The sequence below is a fragment of the Amblyomma maculatum genome, chromosome 3, assembly GCF_055883805.1.
Source record: "Amblyomma maculatum isolate TAMU_Amacu chromosome 3, ASM5588380v1, whole genome shotgun sequence".
Taxonomy (NCBI): domain Eukaryota; kingdom Metazoa; phylum Arthropoda; class Arachnida; order Ixodida; family Ixodidae; genus Amblyomma; species Amblyomma maculatum.
The window spans coordinates 177,295,463-177,315,402 of NC_139346.1; the positions used below are offsets into that span (position 1 = coordinate 177,295,463).

Sequence of the window (19,940 nt, forward strand, 5' to 3'; positions counted from 1 at the left end):
CATCAGAAGAATCAATCTGCTGAACACCTGTGCCAAAGAGCTTTCCAACTGAGTTTGACTAAAACAAATAAACAAAAATGACTGTCTTGATTCAACAGTTTGGCCATGGATTCCAAAGAGCAAACAGAGTGTCAGCCACAAATTGGCCTACAATTAGTGAATACTTTTTGGACTCTCTAAAGGACTAGGAAAAGTCCGAAAAATCAAGCTTCGCCAAAAAAGATTACTTCAGTTGCATGTTCTGAAACTCCTCAGGGCTCTAAACCTTGTAGTGCATTGTCAATGACAGGTCAGCCCCATTATTTATAAGCTCCCTCTTAGTATGAGCTTTACTCAAACAAGTTTTCAATACCCTTGTACGGATTTTGTACCCTTTGTATGGGTTACCACGTACACTTTATATATGGAGGCTCTGATACAGGAGACGGTGCTTTAGTTGGCGCAAATGAAGTCTGAAAAATCAATCAACAATGATGTGTCAGTTACATCAATGCGGTTATATCAGTCACTCTTGTATACTAGCTCCGTGGGGCACAAGGTGGCGCCGTGGCAAAGACTCGAGCAATTCAACACATCTGAAAAATCAGGCGTCCAAATTTGCCGGCGACTCAGAAATTTAAAGTGGTCTGAGCTTGGCATGGGAGCTGGCTCACTACTGGCGCGCAGTTTTTCTGCACACCAAGGGGTGACAATTTTGAGATGAGAAATATTGGCTGAACCTCGTCAATTTGAACTCTTATAAAACTATATTAGTCTGGCTCATAAAAAGTTCACCAAAGCTTTTGTTTCGCTTTCCCGACTGGCTGAAGTCACTTCTCTACAATGAAGCGTGGACTCTCACGACAGCGCACAGAAGAATATAAAGTACCAACTTCTGTGGGCCGGCGGTAACCCTTTGAACATAAATTCCTCTCCAGTTTGTTGTCCTTCTGTCCCAGTGTTTTTCTCGTGCTGTTCGATGCGATGGATCGTTACCAAGCCACCTTTATCGCTCTACTTCTACGCAAGTTTAAACTAATGAGACTTCACTGTAGAGGACAAAAGCCCATCAAGAAAAACGAAGTGCACAACAAGCAGGCCGCACTCACCTTGAGTGCCACCTGCTTACTGCGGTCAAACACCGACCGAAGCAGGTTGTCGTTCTTGTTGCTCCTGTCAGCCAGGTCACTCTTTAGGCAGTCCATTATGTACAGCAGGTAGTGAGTGTCCGACCGTGCATAGTGAATCATTACAGCTGGCAAGGGCCTGTGAATAGTAATTCCCACAGCCGTGCATTTTGGCACAATATCAGGCATGTAGGCTCCGCAATAACAAAACACTGTAAAAATATCAGGGAAGCAAAGTCGCATTAAAGAACAAAAGCATTTTGGCCGCATTGCTGCAATCCTTGGAACGCCCCTGATTCAGCGAGAAAAATGCCAGACACAGTCACATTGTCATTTTCAATATCCTCATCACTATCACTATCCTCACCATCATTAAATGTCTAACCATCACTGACTATATCATTATTCTTCTTAAAGGTTAGTCAGAACCCCAACGATATCCCGCGAAATGTCGCGGTTTTCATCTTAAAAAACTTATTTTGTTTTGTTTTGCAGAGTTTAACGTCCCAAAGCGACTAAGACTATGAGAGACGCCATAGTGAAGCACTCCGGAAATTTCGACCACCTGGGGTTCTTTAACGTGCACTGACATCGCACAGCACACAGGCGCCTTGCTTTTCGCCTCCATCGAAAAGCGGCCGCCGAGGCCGCGATTCGATCCCGCATCCCTGGGGACAGTAGTCAAGCGTCGTAACCCCTGCACCACCCCGGCGGGGCTCATCTTAAAAAATGTAGCACCAGTAATATACAGAGGATGAGATTCCACTGTCATCATCAGCCTGACTAGTACACCCACTGCAGGGAAACAAAGGCCGTTTACCCTGTCCTGTAGCAGCTGCATTCATTTCATCTCCGCAAACTTCCTAATCTCATTTGCCTCCCTAACTTTCTGATCGTTAATGGCAAGCACATAGGGCAACCAACTATACGCTGTTTTCTGCGTACCAGGCAACCATCATTTCGGGATGGGCTGATAGTTTGTTGCCCAAACCTCACCGTTATTCTGTGAGAGATAATGAGACTAGGAGCTTAATAAAACAAGCTATATTCTAACTTGAAGCAGGCATCATTAAAAAAAAAGCTAGTCATTAAAATCACTAAATGATGGAAAGAAACATTCACGTTGTTGCCAGTGTATTCACAAGCACTCTTTGTCAGTGGTCTACATGCAGTGTCTAGCAAGCCACTATTTTCAAAATCCCCGACTTTTCCAGATTTTTCCTGATTATTTCAGTTCAAGTTCCCTGACTAGCGAAGAGGCTCAAAAATGTAGCTGCTAATGGTAATGACCATAGAGGAACAATTCACAACAAAAAACTATAATTCATATCCTGAAATTTACAGCAGTGATAAGGCTGTCATTAATGTTAATGGCCGTTAGGAACATCAAAAGTTTACTGAAAATTGAAAGCGCACTGATACCAGCCTCAGAGCACATGAGCTGCCCACTCTGCAAACAGCTGAGCTAATCCAATCCAACATGACTGCGTGCGCGCGCTTGGCAGCAAAGCTTGCCGATCGCTCTCGCGCTGGCCGCTGCTGGCGCGGTTATTCCTGGTTTTTGTCGCGTAATATTATCACACGGCGCTTCCACATATTTTCATTGAGTATCCACCTCATGTGCGTATTCGTTCTTCTATTGTGGCAGCTCAGACATGTGCTGGCATCAAAGTAATATATCGCGCCTCGCCTTGTGGTGTGGCCGCGCGCTGTCGAGACAACGCACACAAAAAAAAAAATTGCATGAATAACACACTTGCTCTGCACCAGCTTTGAATGAAAATGCACTGCAGAATATATTGTGCGATTTTCTCTGACATTTCACTGATTTTTGCCGGTGCATAAAATTGCTCAGACTGTTCCCGGTTGCTAGACACCCTGATATGGTCATCTGTAACGGTAGTGGGCACACTCCTTTCTTCAAATCCTAGCGTCAAGGCACAACTTGGCCACTCTCATTAAGTGCAAGCTTAAGACGAATCTTGGTTCTATCAAAAAGCAAACTGCAGCTGACAGCTGACAGCTACCTGACTACAGAAAAGTCACACACCAGGTGTTCCAGGAAGACTGGCCAAATTAAAAAAAAAAACAGGCATTTTCAGTTCCGAAGATGGCTTCTACACCACCATAATACCAGTGCTGGCAGACAACAGAAAAAAAGATCAGCAATGTTAACTAGTAAGCTAGTAACTAACCCCTAATAACAAACTTTTTACCTATCACAGTTAGGTGCGTGGTTGCAATTACAGATTTGTAGCCGGCAACTAAGCTATGACCGTGCTAGTCTAGAATTTAAAAAATGCGATTTCTCTCAGTGCTGTGGCTCAAACAGTTTGGCTACTTTGTGCCAAGAGACATTCGCTTTCAAAAAACCAAGAAACCATCCAGCCATCTCTAAGGAATGTGCAACTGTATGCTCTGTAATATTATGGCCGCACCTGCACATTTTCCGCAATATCTCCCTAAACGTAGAGGCCAAGTTGCTTTTAATGCACAGCACATGAAAGTGGTCGAGAGGTTTGCCAGCACATAAAATGTGCAAATACTGTGCAAATGTGCAAAGCTGCAAGTACTGAACTCACTTGAGTTTCAAGTGACAGCCGAGCTAAATCGGGCTGCTAAAGTTGGAAAATTTAATTACTGTGCTATTCGTCCAAAGCACTGCGTGGCAACGAACCTGCAAAACAGGCACAGTGCGTTACTTAGCGCTCCTCTGCGAATATTTCTGTACCGATCCAAATCTCCTACATCAATTACCGTATGCGCCAGTCAGCCAGCTGGAACTGCTTGTCGGCCTCTACGCGGCAGTAATGCCTCAGCAGGAATGCCAGCGAGAAGTGGGCCAGACCCAATACCCTGGCCGCCTGGCCAGTGTCGAACAGGCCTACCAGGTACAGGCCAAAGTCGCGCTGCAGCCACAGCACGTCCATGTCTGCACCATGAAGGACCTGGGGGAACGCCACAACACCGCACGACTTCGACTTGTCAACACTGGAAACTTTTTCCTGCTAGACCGGCAGTTGTCTAGCTTCAAATTAAGATTCCATGCCCTCCTAGCTACAGCAACATAGGTTACCCTCTTAAGAAAGCAAATTTACTGCCTCAGCAGGAGGTCCGTAGCTCAGGCAGGACAAGAGTGTTTTCTGAGCTAAAATGCCTCACTTAGCTGTATAGAACACTTCAATAATACAATCAGACAGAAGCATGAACAACACATTACTTAACAGTATTTGGCACCTGACCGCCATCTGACCTACGGCAAACGATTTCACCGGCCAATGCATCACGCTCTTGCTACAGCTGTAATTCTGTCTTTCCACTGTACTCTTACATCGCGTAGTGTTTAAGAGACATAGCGCAGAAAGCTGGAACAAGACTTCTTTGTCCACGTAAAGATTTAGCTTGGCCAGTGGTATGATGTAGACTATGGCTGTAAATTCAAATCTTAGAATTGCTTGCATTTACCAAAGTGTTCAACGTGGAGAGAGAGACAGAAAATCACTTTATTATTTCAGTGCAGTATTAAAGCAGTGAATAACAGAAGTGCCTTACATCACATGCTGAAAACACCTAAGGTACTATACTTTGAGAAAATTAGTGCACAGACCAGAGAGAAAAAGAAAAAAAGAAATAATTTAGAAAATTTTGGGACGAAAGTGAGTGCTATTTACTTACAAGTGGCAACTTACCAAAATCACTCTGTGGTAAAGCAGCAATGCTTCGTTATATTAGCTTCAAAATCTGAATTATATACAATCACATTTTTGCAGCTATAGAAAACTGCTGTGCTAACTCAACTACAGGGAAGTAGCAGCAACAGTCTAAAATTCTGAAATGCACATTAATGAAAGTTAGCTGGCTGGCTGGCTGGCTTGCTACCCATCTCTCCTCGGAGTGTGCAGAATTTAGTCAGATACCAAGTTTGGTGATGCTAAAGGTAAGATGTCAGAAGAGGATACTTTCCAACATAGACTTCACCAGCACCACTGCTGACACTGGTCAGAGGAACATGTATCGAAAGAGACATGGAACAGTGACCTTGATGCAAACGAACATGCACTCGACAAGACAAAGAACAGTGACCTTGATAATCTTCGGGTTAGCGAAGACCTCGTTGAGCACTTGAAGTTCATGGCGCAGTTTGAGTGTGTCGACGACATAATCGTGGCTGCGGGTCGAGATCTGCATCAGGCATGTGATCCCTTGGAAGGTCCGGTATGAATGGTGCTGCAGAAATAGGAGAAGAGGGCAACAACAAATTCTACTCACTGCAAAATGCAGAGACCGTCCTACAAGGCCAGTGAGCTGCTCTCAAGGAAGGAAAGATACAGCACGGACCCTTTCATTCTCCGCAGTATCCACTTCATATCATTCAGATTGCTTGAAGTAAAATGTGTTGACTACTAAACAGAGAAACTAGTACTAGCCTAGCCTGAAAACTTCTTTCGAATTTTGCACTTCACTTCCTCTCCTCTCTCAGTATGCCGCGGAGTAGCCTGAGCAATACAAAAAGAACCAAGAGAGAATGAAATGAGGAGGAGAAGTCTCTAATTTCTATTATATATATATATTTTTTTTCTACTTCTGAATCAGGCAGCCCGACAGACTGGTTGCATCTACCTCCAGGTCAACAGCGATCTCAGTTTCCTTGGAAAGTGCAGTGCACAGGTCTTGCAGCTGCTGCGGTGTCTCCACAAGTGTGTATGGTGTCTCCTCCAGTGGCGGCGGTAGGTTCTGCACAAATTGAAGAAATGAGTCAACTCCTGCACACCTGGGCCTACAGATCACTCTTCAAGCAAAGTTTAAAACGACCCAGTAAACAACAGCCCAAAACTGCCTTCACCGTTTCAGGAAAAGTGAAATTCCAGAAACTGCCTAAACACCAGTTAATCCAGCAACATCTTGACAGGGAGCACCGCTAGCCAAACCTAACTAAAACGCTGTGCAGGTAATAACTATGTATCGCTCACCTTTTCTGCAGGTGCCTTCAGTTGCTCCTGAGAAGGATCAAAGTGCTCGATTTCCCATTCGTAAGGGTGGCCATAGCTGCAGCAAGTCAAAGCAGAGATCTTAGCACGTGGCACTCGCAACAAGGTGCATATACAAGGCAATTTGGATACAATTTAACTGTTGCCACAACAGCCTTTAACTCTCTTTAGAGCAAAAAAAATGGAAAATTTCAGGTGGTGCCAAATGCATTGCACATTGTGATGCGTCAAACTGTAGATTATTAGTTATACTTTCAAATAAAAAAAAAGGTTCTAAAGTTGTGAATGAAAAGGAATATGAGCAAAAAAACCAAAATAGCATAAAATGAGGCTGCACAGAGTCGGAAGTTGGTTACAAGAAACTTGAAATACAAAAACTATTGCATATGTTCTTAAAAACTAGTAATACTGCACTTTCCGTGGCCTTTCAAGTTAACGGTCATGGCTGCTGTGTCACCTGCAAGAGTAGTCACACGAGGACATGGAATGCAGGCAGGTCTGGAGTGTGCTGCACCTTACATTTTGTGATCTTATGTTTTTGATAACAGAGCTTGCAGTTTCCTCTTTCCTGCATCTTTCTTCAGGTGGCATCGAAGATATGCTAGGACTTATGGTAAGATATCTTCCTCATGTGTTTTGAACGCGCTAAACTCCCACATAAAATCATGTCTCCTATTACAAATTACGCATACTGTATAAAATATGTCAATGTTGAAACAAAACTTATACGCGAGCATGGGCTGATGTTTCGGTCCCTTGGGACACCTCGCTGTTGGAACTTAAATTCGACGCGTTGGCAAGCTCATCACTGCTGCTTTCACCAAAAACAAACAAACAAAACAAATGCAACAGGATCGGCCGGAGTGCACGGTGCTGCCTTTCAGTTTTGAGCACGTCCCATCACAGTTTTATTCTTCCCTGTGCCTCTTCGAGTTAAAGATAGAAGAACTGAAACCACAAAGTTGGTTTTACAGAAATAGATTATACGGCACAACATGTCCAGAGATGCTGAATTGAATTTTTCCTCGCATACTGAAAATGATGGGCCTATATATCCATCTGACAGCCAATGGTGGGACATTGAAAGGGTTAAAAATGCCACAAGCAGTTAAAGGCAGACAGAAACAGAGAGAAATGCGTTAATTATGCATGCCTAACGCCTAGATTTTCTGTTTGCCCAGAATGCATAACCCTAACATGGCATGGGACCCCTTGCGTGACATTTGTCACATATCTAGCATCATGCTGGTGCTTTTATATGAAACTGCTGCTTGTGAGTACTGCTACCACTTCCCGTCCTCATGATCTTCGCAGTCCTTTAACAGTCTTCCTCAAATCAAGAACATTCATGCTCTCAAAGCCTTTCCCCCATGTGATGCCCTTGATCCCAGCATTGGCGTGTTGCAAACTTGTGTGTGATCCTTTTGTTACTAAAACTATTTTATCCGTGTTACAGTGTCTGACATTGACATTTTGAAGTGCATCTGTCAGTTCTGAAAAGGCAAAAATGTTCCCTTCATTATTCTTGAGCTTTCTTCTGGTTTTACCATCTACATACATGTGTATATGCGGGTCTGAATGCCCACATACTTCATGTACTCCTCCTATTAGGCCTCCTATTAACCCACCCATTAGGCCTCATATTAGGCCTCCTATTAGGCCACCTTTTTCTTCAACACCTGACAGATTCATTAGCTTGCATTTATTAACCAGTCTTTATCATACTGCGACATTCAACTAGCACTCAGTTTTCCCTGCTATCGATGCTGATAAAATGATTATCCAAATGCAAATGTTGTTTGCTGCCCCTATGTCTGTCATGCACAGATATTACAAAATGGTAGGACAGCGATATTGCAAAAGTTTCTGAGCCAGAGCACCCACGAATGGAGTGCAGGCATAAAAATACGTCTTGGAAAAGGCTCAGTTAGTTTCCCGTTGCAAGCTGGTATTAGTAAATACCAGTGAAATTCTTCGCCACTCCTTAGAATTTCCACAACAAAAAAGACAGGGGACACCTATCTGCTCCTCTCTACTACCACTTCCGCTGTGTGTTTAAGAACGAAAAAAATTAGAGTATTTTTTGCAAACCACCAGCAGCACACCTTTCATGTCCGTCGGCCGTGCGCTCGGGCAGCAGGGCGAGGGGCTTCAGTGAGTGCGGCTTGTCCCGGATGACGGGCACAAAGGGAGTGTTGCTGTTGTCCACTTTGTCCTGAAAGTTGATCTGTGGCCGCACCACATTCTTGGCTGCCAACAGGTGGACCTTGGCTGCCTGGCCAGAGTCCTGCCATGACAAGGATCAACTGTAGGGCTAGCTATACAGCATGGACAGGAGATGGAAGACTACGAAGCGAACAAAATTATCCCTGCAAACAAACAAAGCTTAACAGATTCCCTTAGAATTCTTTTACAACCCCTGCAGGGCCTTAAATACTGTATAATATTGAACCTGGAATGCAGATATTCAATAAATGCTTGTTCTGTTGCAAAAATAGGTGACTAAAAAAGTTGCGGAAAAATCTTCACTCTGAAAGCAATCACTGCCAGTGTATTGTTTTCTTAGAAAAATTGTGTTTTCATTTGCTCCTTGATTGCTATCTGGTAAACAGCCAAATAAAATATCTGCAGTTGCAAATATGAATACTTGTAAAGAGGGGGATCCCTGCTGCCATCTACAAAGTATCCAAGCTTCATACAACAATTTGCCGTGGGGCACCATCTCGGGATGGCTGCAGAAAACATTTATTGCCGCTGGTCATCATCCGATCAAATATAGAATAGATATGGCTCTGACATGGGCGATCACTGATTTTTCAATGGGTTGTGTGACATAACGATACCACATGCTGTCACAAAGTTGGGAGGAGCTGCTAAATTGGGTTGGTTATTTGAGCTGGTTGGATAGGACAGGAATGAACATTCCAGGGCCCTTGAATGCAGAGTCAGGTACGCTAGCCCTAGGCTGTGCAAATGCATTCGTGCAGTTTGCTTAAAAAGGGTCTTTATCTCCATGTCGGGTGGTCGTTTACGAACGGTACCTGGATAATACGCTAGGTTACGGTTGCATCCTAATAAGGATGTGTGAGATATTACAGGCCCAAGTTAAAGAACTGGAAACATGTAACACAAACAAGGAACTGCAAGGGGAGCCACAGGCAGGAGCCCTCAATGCTATCATGGACAGTGCCAGTGTCCCTCAATACCCCTTTATGGTCATGAAACTTCTCTGTCCCTCTATGGGAGAGTTTGGTACACTGCCTGGAGCAGCCGCACAGTGGCGCTGGCGTCAATCGAGGGGCATGTTTCTGCAGGCGGAGGAGTGGGCAGCCACGATGTATTACGGGGTGCGGTTGCAGCGTTTTCGTTTCGCCGCATTTTAACTGGCGCAGTGTCAACGCATGCGAATGCACCTTTTTTCGTAAAGTCATTGCGTTTTGTGAACAATGCCACCAAATTGTGTGAAGGGTATGCTGCTATGGGAGCAACAATAAAGAGGCGTCGCTTTTTTGTTTCACGCTTGATGCCAAACTTCGACTGAAGAGAGGCGCCATCCTCAGAAAAGAAGTTTGTGACCCCTGATTTTCCTTCGCAAACGTTTGTGTTCTTAAAAAAGAAATATTTTGGAACCATGACATCATCCGGTATGATGTGTTCCTAGTAAATGGAAAAGTTGCGACTATTACAAGCTGGCAAATTTGAAGCCTGTAGCTGTTACGAAAATATTCGAAGTTCTTCCATGGTATTTAACGATGACAAAGCCACATCCTCGACCACTTCCAAAATGATGCCATGTTTCATTATTTCTGAAATACACTGCCTTGATTTTTTTCACTCGGGTGAAAACCATTTTTGTCAATGACTCCGCATGCTACATGTCCAGCCAGCGGAGGCAAAGCACTCACAGCTTATATGTTTTGACTTGCCTTTGCGCATTTGATAATATATTTTCACGGAACGTTGCACTTTGGTTCATGGTCAAAATCTGCTGGCACACGGCTTCATCACTTTGTAATGCGAGATGCGACAGACAGAGTACAGAGACAGAGTCCTTTACAATTTTAAATTGTAAAGATCACGCATCAAGCATCAAGATCACGCATTGAATACATCAAGACAGTTCAGTAAATGCATGGTAAGGTAACAAAGGAAAAGAAAGTCTAGAGTGGCCAGATATTGTTCATTTTCGAAGGGAACGGGAGAAAGTCACTTTTTGCATGTCTGCATCGGAGTGTAGTTTGGCACACTCCTGTGCTGTGTCCCTCAGAAACATGATGCGTTAAAGAACTTTCATCAGTGTTTTATCATACTTCATGATACTAGCGTAACTATACTCCCCTCGACCAAACGGCGAGGCGGTGGTAACAGAGCAACACAAAACCGCACAGCTCTGGCACCGAATCCGTCACTTCATGAGGAGTGCACCAGTGACAACGACAGGCAATGACATCGTCACACAGCACATCACCAATGTATGTCCCCTCACATAGTTACTGCTTATGTGTCCCCCATAGCTGCTTATACTTTCCAAAAAAGAACTGAATTGTGAACTGCAGGCTTCAAAATCCCAAAGCGACACATGGGCTATGAGGGATGCAGAGGGCTCTGAATAAACTTGCACATCTCTTGCTTTTGAAAAGAAAAAAAGTGTTTCCTTCGTACTCCTTGAGCTTTCTCATTGTTTTCCTGACATTGCACTGACATCGCATAGCATATGGGCACCTTTAGAGGTTCATCTCCATTGAAATATGGCCTACATAAAAATTCTCTATCAAGAGCAGTGGTTTAGTCTACTGCGTTGGCCACCATAAACGCTCACTGTTGCTGCAAAGTAGCTGCAACATTTTTGCTGTCCGGGCATAAGATACAAACAACCGCACAAAAAGTAAAGCCAGACAAACCTTTTCTACAATTATCAGATGTTTTCAAATAATATTAACAGCTCAGAAATTTTCCCCCTTGCTTTACTCGCCTGCACCAGTGGCACGGCAATGGCAGGTTCTCGAAAGCCTCGGATGAGCACTTTTGCCCCCACGGCCCTCAATGGCAAAGGCGCAACACTGTTCACAACTGCAAGCGTACATCGCTGAACACACAGACCTGATTCCCATAGGACTTTACAGTTCCGACGCAACGATCGTATGTGAATGTAAGCTGACATGTTGCAAACTCATCCACTGCCTCAATGCTCAGAATAATCCTCTCAGGAAATCGATCAGCTGGTTGCTACATACATAGAACTTATATCTTCTCTCCAGAATACCATAGAAATTTACTCAACAGGGCCATACTGTAACATTTCACTATAAAACCAGAAACTGTTGCTTGTTTCAGTGGATAAAGCGTATTGCTATAAAGCACTCAGAAGGAATGCCTTTTATGAGAATCACAGCATTTTGCCTACAGTATTAGAAGATAAACAGTCAGAAAAAATAAAATAAAATGCTTACCTTCAAGTTCCAGCTGGTGTGGATAGGCCTGTTGGCAGCACTCACAGTCATGAGGACAACGTCATCTTGTTTCTTCTTGACACCATCAGCTTCGTCAAGGTTGTTGCCCTGAAAAATGAGTGTGCTGCTTTGCTTTTACTGAAGCAGAGAAAAAAAAAAAGGAGGCAGAGCAAGCAAATTTCATATCAGAATATGTAACTACAGCATGTTTATAGGGGATAAGCTAAAGAAATTAGAGCTGCCTACAACTTACAGAAACTGGGCACATAAATAGCATCTGCACACATGGCCTAATGTACAGTCTTTGTTAAAAATGCCACGCTACAAACATCTAAGGCGGAACCATACCACTCGTTCCAGAATGGTGTCGTTAATATCAGCCAGAAGGTCAAACTTTTCTTCCAGATCCAGGCCCTCAAACCTCCCTTTTCCAACTTGGTGACTGGCCAATGAGGACATCCTGCAAGAAAGTTTGTCGGAGATTAAAGATTAGGAAAATAATTTTTCAAGGCTACAGCACAAAACAAAGCACCTTGGTTTAAACATTTCAAGCACACAAATGAAACCATTTTGTGATCCTGAAGAAAAATAAGAGTGTCTGATGCAAGATAAAGATCATATATCCTCCCCGAAGTCATCACTGGCGTCTACTGAAAGATAGTTAAATTCTGGTGAACAACTCATCAAACATGGCCTCTTTCCTAGGCCTGCTCATGGCCTAGGGCATCACCAATCTTTGCTGCACATGACTCTATACAATGACTCTAATGGCTGCATCATAAGTAAAGACTAGATGTACAGCAAAACCCACATAAAGCCAGTGCTTACTGGTTCTCGGTAAAAGAAAACGCAACCCTTCGACATATGATGGCATATATATATATATATATATATAATTTGCATTGTCTTCAAAAGCACAGCAAACGAGAAAAAAAAAAAACCCTGAGTACTCGTGTGTTTGTTCTCCAGTCTCAATTACCTGTACTGAGTTCTTTTGAAATGTCACGTCACCAACCCCCCCAGCAACACGCTTTAACTTGAATTTAGATCATAACTTTGTGGATTTCTGGTCTTGAATCTAATTATCTATAGTTTGTACTAATATATATACAATCCACAAAAATAGCTCTCAAGCAGAATGAGGGGAAAAAAAAAATGAAAGGCACTTACAGCTTGAGTACACTCTTTCCGTCTGCTTGCATGACTTGACGAAAACTAGCAAAACTGCTGAAATATTCGAAATCTTCACCAGCCGCAGGAAGGTCATTGGCTGCTTTTGTTGCTTGCATAACAGAACGCAGCACATGCTGTAATTTAATGTAAAAAACAAAAGTGCCACCATTAGGCATCTGCCATCGCCTAAATCATAGGATAATAGGCGAATGAGGTTAGCAAGGAATTAAGCGGATACGTGAAGAGTAGGCCGAAACCGAATCTGCAACTAAACTTGCTCAGTGACGAGCAGTCAGTCGCTGTTTGCATCGCGATCACGTTTTAGGTGTTTTGTTTGTTAAGCTTGCAGCACTGCAGCAGCACTGCAATGACTGAAGACAGGTATTCAAGGGTGACCAAAAGTTCAAAACATAATTACAGGCTCAAGAGAACAGGCGCAATTCTCGTTACGTAAAACCCGGAGAACGCGCGCTTGGTCTTTTCGCATGCATAAATGAAGGCTTTGAGTTTACCTCGGCGTACTTGTTGGAGTCGTCAAACGAGTTTAAAAACTTTGTTTCACCGGACGTTCCGGTTGCCGGCTGCTCGTCGGAAGCCATTCTAAAATGTAGTACGGAAGGTAGCGCCCGAATTAAGCAAGTCAAGCGACAGCAACCAAGCCCGCTGGCATGGACGCCGCCATCTTGAGCAAAACAGCAGCACGAGCAGCAGCACGTGAAATGGTGAAATGACGCTAACGATAACGACACTTAACCATGGTTAAGCCAGCTAAATTGGCTTAAATAAATTTAAAATGTCATTGTGTTAAAATTGAGGTAATTGTTGCTTAGTAAAGTGAAAAGCTATTTTTTAGACCATAACCGTCACTTTGTCCAAGCCAAGCCATACTTGTGTTGACGTAGGAACCACGGCAACGTCGGCGGGCTCGGCGCGTGAGCTCCGGCTTCGACGCGCGAAAGTATCAATGAGCATTTATGACCCAAAAGACAGTGAGCCACAATACGATGAAAAGAATCGATTGGTGAGAGCGCCCTGTGCACCTATGGGTAAGGACTCAGTGTCGAGCCAGCCAAGCATTCTGCCTCATTATCGCATCGTCGTCATCTCACTGTTGGTGGTTTTAACCGCCGGACTTCTCGAACTGCGCCGAATATGTGTAAATAATAATGTTCTGCTGGCGTCACTTAGGGCACCTGCCATTAGGGAGGACCCCAGACCAGTTGTGTGGGTTTATAGCAAAAGTTCGGATCAAAGCCACTTGCATCATGTCACCGAATCTTTCCGTCGCTACGGATATCGGTTCGGTGGACAAACGGATCCGTGGTCCGTGCTCTGGTCGCACGAATACCCGTTCACCGAACTGGCTAGTGAAATGCGCGAATTGAAGCACAATCAAGTGGTCAACCATTTCCCAGGTTCGGGTTACATCACCAATAAGGGAAGTCTTTCCACAGACCGAGCGATACGACAACTCCCTCTCACGTTCAAGCTGCCCGATCAGAAGGAAGAGTTTCTGCAGAACGCTGGTGAACGACCTTCCGTCATGTGGGTCCAAAAAAATCGTGACCACAGAGGCATACACGTGGTGGAGCCGTCCGAAGTGTTAGCGACGTCTGCCGACGAAGAAACGTTCGTTCAGGAACTCATAGACAACCCGCTGCTAGTTGACGGCAAGAAATTTGACATCGGCGTTTACGTCGTCATGACATCGCTGGAACCCCTGCGAGTATACGTGTACAGAGGTGACGTGCTACTGCGCTTCTGCGCGCGTCCGTACAACGCCCGCGAGTTCAACGCCTCGGACGTGGACTCCTACGTGGTGGGAGACGACTACACCCCCATCTGGGATGTGCCGTCACTCGTACGCTACTATGTGCGAGCGCAGCTCGGAATGAAGGCCAGCTTGGACGCCTATCTACGAGATCAGCTGTAAAAAATAATTCATTCGCTCTTTTATATTCGAGTAGAACCTTGCTTACCTCGTTAATTAATTAATTAAATAACTTATTTATTTGGCTTGTTTCATGACTAGCTGTTTATCCATCTAAGCTAACCTCACGCGTGCGCTTATTTTAAGAGCGATTTCGTCATTTCAGAGCAGTCCCTTTTTTCTTGTTCTTCGCATAAAACGAAATATGCTCGTTCTTTCTTTTTAATGCTCAGCAGAGCAAAAGGAGCCGACTAATAAGGCAACTTTTGTTTATTGTTCGGCAAGGGGTGCAGCGATTGCATGTCGAGACCAATGCGTTGCGTTTCGCGATTCTACTTGCGAATTTTTCGTCTAACTGCGCACTAATGAATGCCATGAAAAAAAAAAAAAAAAAAAAAAACAAAGATAGAAATTGTAAACGTATCAAAGTATTTGGTTGACCTGGCTTAAAGGCAAAAAACTATAGCGATTTTTTTGTTTTTTTTTTTTCATAAACTGCGCATTACAGCTAATGCCGTGAACAACGAAACTCTTCGTATAACGAAACGTTTATAATAATCGAGGCTTTCATCTCTACAAAAGAAAAATTTGTCGCTAAAGTTTCCTCGTAGCTTGAGTGTATTCGCTAAAGCGCGTTTCAGACACCATGCATGTCACTGACATCCTGCGTGAGTGAAAGGGGGCGCTCTGCGAATTTTCATCACAGCTAACTGTGATGAAAACAATACTACTCTGACCTTGATGGAACGAGCGCATCCTGAGATCGATCCTATCATTAGCTTGGGGACTAATAGCACCACAGCCTCATTTATGATGTTGATTGACGGTCTGTGGCTATCGAAGAGTTCGGAATCGTTGGCACGTTTGGTATTACAAGCTTCAGTGAAGTTTTGTAGTGAAGTTTAACGCATGCGTATATCTCTGCCTGCAGTGTCGGATACAGCGAATGTTTTTGCCTTTTCCTTCGATTTTTTTGTTGTGAAATGATACCTGACTGAGAGTCCGGGCAACCTGAGGTAGAGCTATGTCTCCTAGCACGCGCAGTTACGCAAAACGTTACTCAATGGACGTATAGTTTTCCTACGTCCATACTAAAAGCGCTGGGCTGCTAATCAGAACTTTCGAATGTGGGAAATTTTAGCATTCACGCACAACAAGCCAGCCGCTTTTGTTATGCATGCAGGCTACCGGAGCACATTTTTAACACGCCAACGAGGCAGTGTTTGCTCAGCGAAACTACATTCATCGAATATATCCTCTGGAATGAGGATCACCTGCCGGCTTTGTTATAGCTATAATCGCTCTTCAGTACAGATCAGTGCCGCCGACTGGTGCTAGTTAGCAGAGAAAGTTCATAACTCAATAGGATCGAGTATTTGGGGATGAATTTCGCGAAGTAACTTGAAGTTAGGTTTTAAAATGAGCATTTGGGGAGGACTGTACCGTTTCACCCGTGAGTACAACTTCTACAACCACGCGATAAATTTCAAATTTTTTTTAACCAGCATGATATACGCAGGTCGCATGAAAGGCGATAAATTAGTTCGTGCAGGTTTCACTGATGTCTTTGTAGACTCGCACTGCGGTGAAACAAAGTCTTTTTTTTTTTTTTCGCCCACTCTCAGCTTATTGCTCAGACATGGACACTTCCGTATAGAGACTCGTGGTTTGGTTTACTATAGTGACGATTAGCGCGAATAGCCAATGTTATGCAGAAAGAGATCGAAAAGACAACAAATTATAAGTTTGTTTGGATTGCTCACGTATGCACTGTTATATGCAGACTTCTCTCGATTTACTGTTATTTTACTAAGGTAGAACGAGATGAAGATTGGTTTAGAAATACAAAGGAAACCGAACCGAACATGGGTTGAGAGGGAACAGGCTGCATTCCGCTATGTACGCTCGCCTTCAACCATTGTTCGATTTCCTTTGTTATTTTACTAATTATTCGATACCACCCCTTGATAATATTATTGCGTAAAATAACTGGCGTACAACATAATCCAGTACATTCAAACTCTATCGCTCAATTCGAACTTATGGTTTGTACGAACTGACACACCGGTTCCGTCATTCGCGCCATACCTTGCTCTGTTTACTTCGCACGACACGGTCCCGTTCGAGTTCAAATTATCAAATTTCGACTTCGACCGTATTAGCAAAACAGACTCTAGTCATGGCTGTCGCGTGTTCGCAGGGGAGTGGACAGTGGCTCCACATGGGCCGAGCTCGAGCGGATAGTGGCATCCGTGTACGAGCGCAAAGCGGAGGCTATGCGGCGCGCCGCGTCTCGCTGGCCCCGCACGGGCCGCTTCTTCGAGCTGGTGCGCTTCGACTTCGTCCTGGACGAGGCGCTGGGCGTGCACCTGCTCGAGGCCAATATGTCGCCCAACCTGAGTTCGGCACACTTCGCGGCCAACGGGCCCTTCTACGAGCAGCTGCTCTTCAGCCTCTTCAGCCTGGTGGGACTCGGCTCGCCGGCGACGCAGTCGGAGTTCTCTGGCGCCTGGCGCTTCGTAGATCGGGCTGCCTCCACTCTGCCAGCTGACTGCCCGGTACGGAGCTGTTTCCTTTTCTTTCTCAAATTTATTAGTTCTGAGGATAAGACAGGCCACAGTGACTTTCTCACTTCTTGTTAGACACGTCGACCGCGCAGTGAGCGAGGGGAGGTAGGAGGAAGTAAACGATGAGGAGAGAAAGCGGTGTCGTAAAGTAATGGAGGGTTCTGGAATAATTTATTTCTGCTGGTGATCTTCAACGTACACTGACATCGCACATCATCCGGGGGCATTTTACTGTTCGCTCTAATCGAAATGCTCGCGGCCGGCCATCGCCGAGATTGAGCCCAAGTCCTCCGGCTCACTAGCAGAGCGCAATCGCACTTGAGAGAAGAGCGAAATAGAGAAAAGAGGAGAGGGCGAGAGAAGAGCAATGTACAAGCACGGGGTCATTCACTAACCCGTGTCCGGTCCCCCCCGTGAATACCCCAAGGTTCCCAACCAACCAACCAAAATGGACACATGGGCACATACTTGGTCGAGCAAGCTGACAGCTTCGCAATCCTTCTCTCGAGTGCGATGTCCACATTATTGCGCGCCGCAGAAAAGAAAAAAAGAAAAGGAAAAAAATAAACGCGGGAACAGTGGCAGTTTCCTGCGCTGTTTACGCCTTCTGCTTAGCATGCAAATCTGCGACATATGGAACATTCGCGTGCAACCTTACCGCTCCTCCGAAGACTCCTTGATTTCGGTGCCTTGCAGTTTCCGGTGACCAGTGCCTTGCAGTTTCCGGTGCAGCGTTGAAAGGTAAATATTTGTGACGAGCTGCGTGATTACATTAATAAACCGGGAGGAGCAGCCAATTTAATATCACGGTCATTACTGCACTGTCACCGACATCCACAGCCGAACAGATTGTGCTGGTAATGCCGTATCAAAGTACCTTATGTTGATGCAAGTGCACTAGGCAAAACAAGTACAGGTACGGTACGTGGTATACGGGCGCCATTACTGTCAGCATGTGCCCGTCCGGCCAAAATATTACGGACCACGCTTCTGGTGTTTGAAATTTTTTCTCACGCGGCCCGTAGGGAAGACATGATGGTCACTTGCGCTCATACGCGAGGCGCGCACCAGTGGCATGTAATAACATGTGTACAAGATACTTCCTAATATTCGCTGGGTTGCACGTGGCAGGAGATTCTGTCACCGAGGCATTCTCCATATTATTATGGCCGGAACTGTACGCTCACACGACGTGCCTTTGATGAGCCCGCGCAATAGATGCATAATGCAATTGCCTATAAAATACAATATGTCGCTGAAAATTTGAAAGATGTCCGCTGTTAATTTTGGTGGTGTTCTCTTCTGCGAAAGTGACTTTACTCATTTCACACAAGAGCAGCACAGCGACACGTGCAAAGTATAATTTATACTTTGTACGCTGTACTCAACAGGCTCAGCAAGCGGAGGAGCACTGCGAGCAGTCGCCGTCTCTGTGCTTGCCTCGTTGTCTGCCGGCTTCGTACAAGCAGGCCCTCCGGGACGCCTTCTGGGAGCACCTCAACAAGAAGCAGTTCGCGAGGCTCGTCCCCCGCACCGATGGCAGCAAACCGGAGGGAAACCTGACCGCAGTGGACCGAATCATGGCGCAGTGGTTTCGGGCCAAGTGTGCCCAAGACCCCGGATGGTGCCACTGAAGGCTTGTCGGGGTAGTCTCGCGCTTCTCGGCTCTCACCCTCAGTAGTGGCATCAGTCTCGTCCGCCGTTCCTGGGAGAGACGTCGCGACGAACTGAAGGTGCTGCTCACTTTACGCTCCTGGATCTGTACGTTGAACGTTACACTGGTCGCCATGTTGGTTGTCCGAGAGCACGGCGAAACTCTTTTCGTTCGTATAATCCGCCTATACTGCCAATTGCCTCGTGGAATTCTCTTTGTGGAAGGCGATCTTTAGGGAACACGTATATTTTCCCAGTAACAGGAACATAGTGGTTTTCCGCGGTGCTGTCGCTATGGCAACAGCAAATGCCCAATGTTTTGTTAAGCGTATCCCTCATACATTTCTATTACTCTTGCGTGGGGCTTGACCAGTGCTCCTATCTGGCTACATTGGCCTAGTGCCCTTCTCGTGGACCCCGCGAACATGGTCTTTTGACGCGAATTATACGATAACTCGCGGACCTAATGCACTCTATAAATGTTTGCAGCATAAGTGGTAGTCAGTGGTGGTTGTTCTGTACGATGTGTCGTATGGCTGTGGTAGGTTCTAGTGTCCCTCTGGCATCTTGCAGCAAACCATGCTCCATGTGCGACGAACTTCGCAGTTTTGATTGTGCGGTAAATAAAAGTGACTTTCCGGAGTGATGAATCAAGAGGTGGCGGAAACACGGCTTGTTGTTGGGGTAATTTGCCAACAGTCTGAATCTGTAGACACGCCTGTTCCTTTCGCGCTAAATGAAATAAATATATAGTACAATAAACTGCCGACTATAGCCCTGCAATTGACTATACGGAATAAAACAGCTATAGTATTGGTGCATTTTGGGCTTTTATGAAGCACGCTTACATTACTACGTAGTACTACGTAGTATACGTATGTACATATGTTCGAGTAAAGAAAAAAAAAAGAAAACATGATTGTTGTGCATGCTTGTGCGTAGAGAGAGAAAACCTGGGACGGGTAGCAGCTGACTGTGCTCTTAGCGCAGCCTTGAGAACTCGCGACGTGTCCTTGAGTTCATGCAGCGACCTCCGACGTTTGCCGCGCAGCTTGATTCGGTGCGTAACACCT

At 45.0% G+C, this 19,940-nt stretch overlaps 2 protein-coding genes across 3 annotated transcripts in view; one reads left to right on the forward strand and one right to left on the reverse strand.

Annotated features, from left to right (window-relative positions):
* Positions 1–13,409, reverse strand: part of Rrp6 (exosome component Rrp6) — a 27,858-nt gene extending 14,449 nt beyond the window's left edge. For both annotated transcript variants that reach the window (XM_084598756.1, XM_084598755.1), the window contains exons 1-10: positions 13,230–13,409; positions 12,715–12,851; positions 11,893–12,004; positions 11,545–11,652; positions 8,200–8,381; positions 6,077–6,152; positions 5,727–5,840; positions 5,190–5,333; positions 3,864–4,054; positions 1,089–1,245 (exon numbers count right to left, since the gene is read on the reverse strand). In XM_084598756.1, the coding sequence (XP_084454882.1) occupies positions 1,089–1,245; positions 3,864–4,054; positions 5,190–5,333; positions 5,727–5,840; positions 6,077–6,152; positions 8,200–8,381; positions 11,545–11,652; positions 11,893–12,004; positions 12,715–12,851; positions 13,230–13,316 (1,308 nt within the window). In that variant the 5' untranslated portion in view covers positions 13,317–13,409. The remainder of the gene's footprint in view (positions 1–1,088; positions 1,246–3,863; positions 4,055–5,189; positions 5,334–5,726; positions 5,841–6,076; positions 6,153–8,199; positions 8,382–11,544; positions 11,653–11,892; positions 12,005–12,714; positions 12,852–13,229) is intronic.
* A 212-nt stretch (positions 13,410–13,621) lies between these two features.
* On the forward strand, positions 13,622–19,705 carry TTLL15 (tubulin tyrosine ligase-like 15). The gene is made up of 3 exons (XM_084598759.1): positions 13,622–14,646; positions 16,848–17,205; positions 18,606–19,705. The coding sequence occupies exons 1-3, from the start codon at positions 13,682–13,684 to the stop codon at positions 18,846–18,848; spliced, it is 1,566 nt and encodes a 521-aa protein (XP_084454885.1). The 5' UTR covers positions 13,622–13,681; the 3' UTR covers positions 18,849–19,705.
* Positions 19,706–19,940: the final 235 nt, after the last annotated feature.

What these genes read in the sequence shown, in the direction of transcription:
- TTLL15 (XM_084598759.1), top strand. Translation starts at nt 13,682, where the DNA reads ATGAGCATTTATGACCCAAAAGACAGTGAGCCACAATACGATGAAAAG. An exon ending in GCCTATCTACGAGATCAGCT is followed by an intron (nt 14,647 to 16,847) that starts GTAAAAAATAAT and finishes GCGTGTTCGCAG; the next exon opens with GGGAGTGGACAGTGGCTCCA. An exon ending in CTCTGCCAGCTGACTGCCCG is followed by an intron (nt 17,206 to 18,605) that starts GTACGGAGCTGT and finishes TGTACTCAACAG; the next exon opens with GCTCAGCAAGCGGAGGAGCA.